General features: G+C 36.0%; 1 protein-coding gene across 1 annotated transcript; it reads left to right on the top strand.

Annotated features, from left to right (window-relative positions):
• The first annotated feature begins 3,838 nt into the window (after positions 1-3,838).
• Positions 3,839-7,155, top strand: LOC120782240 (polycomb protein Scm). Its single transcript, XM_040114407.1, has 4 exons — positions 3,839-4,848; positions 4,907-5,824; positions 5,891-6,802; positions 6,868-7,155. The coding sequence occupies exons 1-4, from the start codon at positions 4,336-4,338 to the stop codon at positions 7,003-7,005; spliced, it is 2,481 nt and encodes an 826-aa protein (XP_039970341.1). The 5' UTR covers positions 3,839-4,335; the 3' UTR covers positions 7,006-7,155.
• The last annotated feature ends 1,386 nt before the right edge of the window (positions 7,156-8,541 follow it).

Here is an 8,541-nt window from a genome sequence, read left to right as displayed (position 1 = left end):
GCCCATAAAATACTCGTAATTTTCGATTTAATGAAATATTAAGGAAACCGAACGGATTCTTTACAAATATAAAAGCAGACAAAAAGTTAGAACTCTTTTAGAAAATGACGCGTAAATGTCAGTTGCAAAGTAAAATTACATCAAATATGTATATACATACATACAGACAACATCATGACATATGTAAGTGGCTAAAATGTGCATAGATATCTGGAAAATGACGTAGTACGGAGCGCTTCCGGCAGCCGATTTCAAATCTGCTTTCTATAAATCGCTGGTGAGGCTGATGCTGGAATATTTATTCAAGGTCTGTTTGTTTGTTTCGCAGGTATGCGACTACTGGATTTTTGAGGAAGCCTTTTCATGCCAGAAATACGCCACTGCCGGTCCTTAGAACTCTGCTTGATTTTAGAAAGCATGACACAGTCACTGTCGAACTTCTATTCTATCTATTAATAAAATATATTAAATTCATATATGTATATAAACATATATATATATATGTATATACATGAGAAGTGAAAGAAAAAGAAGTTGGCGAAGCCCGCTACTTGAATATCCAAGCGCTTGTTTTGACTTCAAATATTACATGTGTAGGTGACCCAGACCATTACCATTTAAAATGTGAAATTTATACGGATCAATGTTTTTGATTCTTGATTATTCGTAATGTTCCCCGCCGTGATATATTTCATTAGGATATATATTGACGTTAAGTTTTTCATTCGCCCAAGTTTTTTGTTTACCAACGAGCTGCTATGAATTTTTGTTGTTATTTATACCTATACATACAAGTGCATACATACCTACTTATTAGAATTTATGGACTAACTTAACGCAGCTGAAAATTCATAATACAATGAAAGGAAACTTTTAGCTAAATAGTAATACCAACAGAAACTATTCCTTCCTCGGATATTGTGTTGGTTTATCTCAGCTAAATTTTTATATAATTCACTAGTAGAAAATATTGGAAGGGTCGATTGAACTGAACAAGCCAAGTGAACTGTTAAATACGGATCAACATGCTCATAGCAAAGTTAATATGTGGATACTTTTATTTATAGTTATTATTGTGGGATGGTTCGAGAAAGCCCTCTTGTATTAAGACTCTGATATTAGAGAGAATTCAATAATGTGCGGACGGAAGACACCAGGGGGACTCACTCTGATAATAGGGCAGTGATCGCTGGTGAGGCTGATGTGGGATGTCAAAGTCCTTCTATTCCAGAATTCGCATTTTTTTAGTTTTGTATTAGAATACCACTTTTCTAAAGTTGTAGATTTACTTGGTAAATTCAATCAAAAATCCCATGTTATACATACCATGTATATGCGGAAAGGAATATGATAATTCCTTAGCGCAAAACTAAAATTTCGATGGGTGTTTGTGAAGAAAAATCGGCTTGGACAATAACGGACACTCTAATGTACATGCACGTAAACATATACACACATATGTAATTAAGACTTCCAAACTTTTAGAAACCCCCTTTCATATGCCATTAACCGAATTATCTCAGCAGAAAGACAATGTCAAACATACATACAAATGATAGTGAAACCAGTGCTTTTGACCCATCCATGTGGGGGTACAACGGTACACTGAATTGGTTGAGGGAGCTGGGATGCTCTTATTTGCAGGAGCCAAAAGTTGCTATTTTTAACACAAGGAGCAAGAAATATTGACAATTAATGACAGCAGTGGTCTACAACGCTTCAAATAGCCCACATCCAGTCAAAATACGAAAACCGGCGACACTAAATTAGGCTTATGTGCCAATCCCAGCGAAACCCCATATGGGAATTTTTCTCAAATGGCAGCCGATTTGTTTACGGACTAATACGCAGAATAATTTCACATGTTTGCACATTGCAACACACATACACATGTGTATGTATGTATATGTATGTGACATATTTGCCATTCATAAATTGAGTGTTTTTTGCCTTTTTCGTTTTGCAATACACATATGTACATACATACATACATGCATACATACTTTGTAACATAACCCTGTCTTACATATGTTTTTTAGAGGATTTCATGTATTGGGTCTTCGCACGAAATGTTGATGGTGGCATGGGAGAAGTGACAAAATTTTGATTGATGAGTTCCTGCCTTGGTGATTCCGATGTAGGGGTTGGAAATAAAAAAGTGTTGTTGTCGTTTAACGGGTGTTGCTGGTATTTGACTTTGTTGCTTTATTTGTACATATTCAAATGCGAAGTCACAAACTAAACAAACGCTCTTGGGTAATTAACCAGAGGTTTAACCAGTAGTTGACTTCTAGAGTGTATGTATGTCCATATGTATGTATGCATGTATGTGAATATGTATTCGCAACTTCTATATCTTAAACTGAACACTATTACGAAAATAAGCTATCAATACATCAGCATTTTTTAATAACATTTAAGCAAAATAACAAGAAAAAACGTTAAATTCGGTTGCACCGAAGCTAAATACCCTTCACAGGTGCATTTCTGTTAGTAACTATGTGTTCAGTTTGTATGGCAGCTATATGCTATAGTTAACCGATCTGAACAATTTCTTCGGAGATTATATTGTTGCCTTAAAAAACAACATATATCAAATTTCGTGAATATATCCTGCCAAATGTGAAAGTTTTCCATACAAGCACTTGATTCCGATCGTTCAGTTTGTATGGCAGCTATATGCTATAGTTAACCGATCTGAACAATTTCTTCGGAGATTGCATTGTTGCCTTAGAAAATAACATATATCAAATTTCGTGAATATATCTGTCAAATGTGAAAGTTTTCCATACAAGCACTTGATTCCGATCGTTCAGTTTGTATGGCAGCTATATGTTATAGTGGTCCGATATCGGCCGTTCCGACAAATGAGCAGCTTCTTGAAGAGGAAATGACGTTTGCAAAATTTCAAAACGATATCTTAAAAACTGAGAGACTAGTTCGTATGTATACAGACAGACGGACAGACGGACAGACAGACAGACGGACAGACAGACAGACGGACTCAGCTCGACATACTGATCATTTATATATATACTTTATAGGGTCTCCGACGATTCCTTCTGGGTGTTACAAACTTCGTGACAAACTTAATATACCCTGTTCAGGGTATAAAAATGCAAAACTTTCTTTCAGATAGGTGATTTCGGTGGAATTAGAAGGAGACAAAAGCATAGGTCTGAAAGGGATATATATTTCTATGTTCCTCATGGGAAAACTACACATTAGTAATCAAAAACATTTGCGCCTTCTCTATTTATTAACATTCTGTGCTGTTGTCTTCTTAATTTTATAACAGAGAACGTATATCCTAAATCATATACTTATATAAATTATATGCAGAGTCGTTTGCGCATAGTAAATAAGCGAATCTGTAAGCGTTCATTCCTTAACATTGGAACTATCATAATTTTTCTCATTTAGCACTGAAAATGCTCAATTCTGCTATTTTCGAATCCTCTGATGTAAAACTCTTAACACGCTTATAATTTTGTCTGTGGTGAAACTCCTTCATCTCTGCCGAGTACCCCTTCGAAAAGTTTTAATATCTTAGTCGTGAACCTTCTCTTTGATGTACGTTCTCTGATACACGTTCTTTGTCTTCTCTATTCATTAACATTTTTGACTGCAGAGGCAGCCAAGACAAACACCACAAATTTGTGATGTGCGCATTTATAAAACGTCAAGCGGAAAAAGTTAATATTAAGTTCACGTTACGTTACGTACTCTTTGTAATCTCAGATAATTTTATTGTAAAAGATTATAACATTGTGTACTAGATTCACTAGGCCGTATTTTATTTACGTTTGTGTAAAGCAGCCGAAAAATGTGCAAAACGTAGGCATAAAATTTACATAAAAGCTTTCTAAAACACATATTAAAGAATATATTTTCAACAATTTGTTAGTAAATATAATAACATTTATTAAAAACGTAATTACGTGACAATCGGAAAAAATGAAACACATATACTTTCGATTGTGGAAATTAAGAAGTTAGAGCGAGAGAGTGGGAGAAAATGAAAGAACGCCAAAGTTGACATTTTGAAAGTGGAATAAGGAGTACAGCAAACAGCAGAAAAATGCCGAGAATCTAGTGAAGAATCAACTAAAATCAAGAATAATTTCAGGAAAAGTGGTCGTTGAAAATAAAAAATGTTAATTATTTTTTCGAATTTGCGAAAATAAATCTTCCAAAGGAAAAATTCGGTAGTGAAATTGCGTTATATGTGAGAAGACAACGTCGTGTCAACCGGCGTGAAGTTAAAATTGTTTAAGACGCTTTAAAATAAGGTAAAAGTTAGTGGAAAAAAAAATAGTTTGTAAGGCGACAGCAATGTCGGGTGGAAGAGAGTCAAACAGCAGTAATGCAAGCTCCAACAGTAGCGGTGTTTCGACAACTGCATCCTCCACGCCCACATCTTCAGGCCAAAATAACAACGGCAATCAGCGCTCTCGTGGGCGTCCAGCCAAACGCGCTACTTGTACGTGGTGTGGTGAAAGTAAGCAACTGCTGCAATATGTGTTACCAACGCAGAACGGGAAGAAAGAATTCTGTTCGGAAACATGCATCGCAGAGTTTCGGAAGGCTTATAATAAAGGCGCCTGCACTCAGTGTGATAATGTGATTCGAGAAGGGGCGCCAAATAAAGATTTTTGTTCAGTGATGTGTATGAATAAACACCAAAAAAAGAACGGCTCCACTAGACAACATAGCAGTGGGGGAGGTGGTGGGCGAGGAGATTCCGATCGAGGAAAAATGTCTTCAATTGGAGGTGGTTCCTGTACACCAACTGGACCATTCCAGTATGAAAGTTTTCATGTATTTGATTGGGATGCATATTTGGAGGTATTATGTTATATGAATAAAAATGTGTTATCCTATTTATATTGTTCATTTATTTTAGGAGACTGGAAGCGAAGCAGCACCGCCGGAATGTTTTAAACAAGCGCTTAATCCTCCAATCAATGATTTCAAAATAGGCATGAAACTAGAAGCACTAGATCCCCGAAACGTAACTTCAACATGTATTGCGAGTGTTGTGGGTGTGCTCGGTTCGCGGCTGCGACTGCGCTTGGATGGCAGTGACAGTCAAAATGATTTTTGGCGCTTGGTCGACTCGAATGAAATCCATGCGATTGGGCACTGTGAAAAGAACGGCGGAATGTTGCAACCACCACTCGGTTTTCGCATGAATGCCTCCAGCTGGCCCGGTTACCTTTGCAAAATTTTAAATAATGCCATGGTTGCACCGGAAGATATTTTCCAACCGGAACCGCCAGGTCCCTCGGAGAATCTCTTCAAAGTTGGCCAAAAGCTCGAGGCGGTCGATAAAAAGAATCCACAACTGATTTGCTGTGCGACAGTTGATGCGATTAAAGACGACCAAATTCATGTGACTTTCGATGGGTGGCGTGGAGCGTTCGACTATTGGTGCAGCTACGACTCCAGAGATATATTTCCGGTTGGTTGGTGCGCACGTAGTTGTCATCCAATGCAACCGCCGGGTCATAAATCGCGTACCGATTCGAGTTCGAGCAAGCACCGCAGCCCCCGACCACGCTACACCTTCGTTCAAGAGGCGGACGCAATGGTGCCTGCTACACCGGTTACCGCACATTTTCACACAAATTGCAAAGGAGGTCCATTCATTAATAGCACTAAATTGCCATCAATGGTTACAGGGCCAACCCATCAAACTCTAGCAAAATTGTGTTTGCAAGAAGTGCTTGCTGCAAGCACAGATACTCAGCAGCTTTCCAAATTATTATTCGCACTAGAAGGAGATGTTCACATAGTGCCAGCAGCAGGAAAAAATTTCACAGTAAGTGAAGTTGTTTATACACGACTTGTTTACAAAATATAACTGTATATCTTTCTCAATATTTAGGTGAAAATTCCGTCACAATTGCGAATGAGAGACGATGACAGTTTGGCACAATTCATAGAAACACTATGTACTACATGTAGAGCATGCCCTAATCTCATATCGTTGGTACCCGCAACTGAAGAATGTGACAAATGTGTCATTACCAAGAAGCGCTTGTTATCAACGAATTCCACATCGCCCACGTCACCAGTTATACCGGAGAAAAGAAAAACACTCGGCTTATTAAGCGACAAGCCACATGCAATCAAACAAGAATTACCAACTTCCACCACAACTTTATCGCACATTGTAGATTCTTCGTCTGCACCAGTTATGGTAACAGTTGGGGGCAGTATTCCCAAAGCTGATGCTGAACTCAAGCTATCTATAAACAATAATAACTTATTACCAGTGCAAATAAAAGTCGAACCTAATACAAATGGAACCTCGACTATTGCATCACAAACCCACTCTTTGCGGCAGATACGACTTCATCACTTAAACAATCCGGAGGAATCGAAGCAGATATCGAATAATACGTCTACTTCTGCAAGTTCAACAAACTCGAATGTGAAGTATCTTGCCCCTCTTGTGGCTGAGGTACATCCTGAGCAATCAAGTGTGGTGAATACCGTTATTGGCTCATCGACATACAAATCGCCTTCGACATTATCATCAAGCGCATCCTTACCTACATCTGTATCGACGCCATTTAGTGGTTTACAGTCGGCTTCATCGACAGCATCTGCAGCTGCTGGTACAATAGTTTTGTCGGCCGCAGCGCCACCAACATCAGCGGCGTCAGCAATGAGTTCTGCATCTTTACCACCACTCCGTTCACATCCCGGAGATTGGTCAATTGAAGAAGTCATACAATTCATCGAAAGCAATGACACTTCACTTGCCGTACATGGTGATCTATTTAGAAAACATGTACGATACGCTATTCATTGATAATATATTTTGAAATTTAAAATTTCTACTTCTGTGTTTTTCAGGAAATTGATGGGAAAGCGCTGCTTCTTCTTAATTCCGAAATGATGATGAAGTATATGGGTCTTAAGTTGGGACCAGCCTTAAAGATATGCAATTTAGTTAATAAGGTTAATGGTAGACGTAATAATATGTCACTATAAATGCGGCTGAGAGGATTAAGAGATAACAATATACATACATACATATGTATGTACAAGCGTTAATAGGTATATTGAAGCGTTTCTATATGATGAAAATGTATTGCAAATGTTAGAAAAACTTACCTAGAATTAGAGCTGAATAAGCGTGTTCCAATGAAAGTTGTTGGCGTATTTTCTATAACATGGGTACCTTCACGTATATTTGTATTAATAATTACTACATTAATATTTAAACTGAAAATGTAATATGAAATCGATTTAAATTTTTAAATTGAAAATGCTTAATTATATATTTTATGTACATTAGGAAGGACTACTGCACCCTTTTATAATATATATTTGTATGTATATTTGATTAAAATTAAACTTAAGTAAAAGAAAAACAGAAAGCAATGTAATAGATGAATAACGATATATCACAATAGCACAATAAGCATTTAAAATGTTATATTATGAAAAAACCTAATTTTTTCCTTTAACTGTAGCATAGTGCAGACAAAAAACGATTGACCACGCATCGCGTACGGAATAAAAAAGTAATTACAACACTTTTAGTAAGACAGCTATTTAAAATATTTTATTTGGATATTTCTATACAAGTTTTTGTTTCTGCACTTATTGCAAAAATTTTGAAAAAACTGTCGAAAACGTTTCATAAAATATGATTTTGTGTACCGTGGGAATTGAGACTTACGTTATGCCGATTAAGAGTTTTAAACCACTTAAATAATTAAAATTATCATCATTGGTCGAATTCGTTAAATGCTTAATTGATTCGTCTCGTACTTTAGTTTCGGACTAGTAAAAAATATACAGTTATAAAACAAAAACTATATTATATTTGAGATCAGCTGAAAATATCCGAATAAATATATATCGCAATGCTATGATTTCTTGTAATATATGCGCATTATAAGAATGAGGTATTAAGGCTAACTTCAGACAGGCTTAATTGGAATCACACAATTATAATGCATTGAGAAGGTTTATATTTTATATGTATAAGTATGTATATTGAAATATACAATAAAATTAGCTTTATTGTAATCATAGCCACATAACCATAGTTAAATGAATGCTAACAAAACAGAGACAAGCAAATCAATATGAAACTTGGTATATAACACCATAATAAGTAGCATGTATACATACATACATAGATATGTTCATCTCAACATATTAAAAGTAAAATTACGTAACGTTATTGAATTGTAGGTCAAACTGAAACGCAATATATGCATATATATCTATACATATATATTTAGAGTACTACGAAGAAGATTCTGCAGTTTCCATTGCTGATAAGATTAGCACATACTTGAAAATATGTAAATGCTTATTATATTGAAAAGTACTTGCATTACATTTTAGAATGTTTCTGAAAGTGTAAATTCTCCAAGTTTATTTCAGGTTGTCCAAGGCTCGATTAATAAGGGTTTGCCTGTTATTATTACAATATGAATATATTAAATATGAATTGTTCTTTCTTTTGAGATATTTATTCTTAAATATTCGGACGAAATTTCATCCTTTTTT

Source organism: Bactrocera tryoni, chromosome 1 (assembly GCF_016617805.1).
Source record: "Bactrocera tryoni isolate S06 chromosome 1, CSIRO_BtryS06_freeze2, whole genome shotgun sequence".
Taxonomy (NCBI): domain Eukaryota; kingdom Metazoa; phylum Arthropoda; class Insecta; order Diptera; family Tephritidae; genus Bactrocera; species Bactrocera tryoni.
The sequence above is the reverse complement of the archived record's forward strand: the minus strand, read 5'-3'. Positions and strand labels throughout refer to the sequence as shown.

What these genes read in the sequence shown, in the direction of transcription:
- LOC120782240 (XM_040114407.1), top strand. Translation starts at nt 4,336, where the DNA reads ATGTCGGGTGGAAGAGAGTCAAACAGCAGTAATGCAAGCTCCAACAGT. An exon ending in ATTGGGATGCATATTTGGAG is followed by an intron (nt 4,849 to 4,906) that starts GTATTATGTTAT and finishes CATTTATTTTAG; the next exon opens with GAGACTGGAAGCGAAGCAGC. An exon ending in CAGCAGGAAAAAATTTCACA is followed by an intron (nt 5,825 to 5,890) that starts GTAAGTGAAGTT and finishes CTCAATATTTAG; the next exon opens with GTGAAAATTCCGTCACAATT.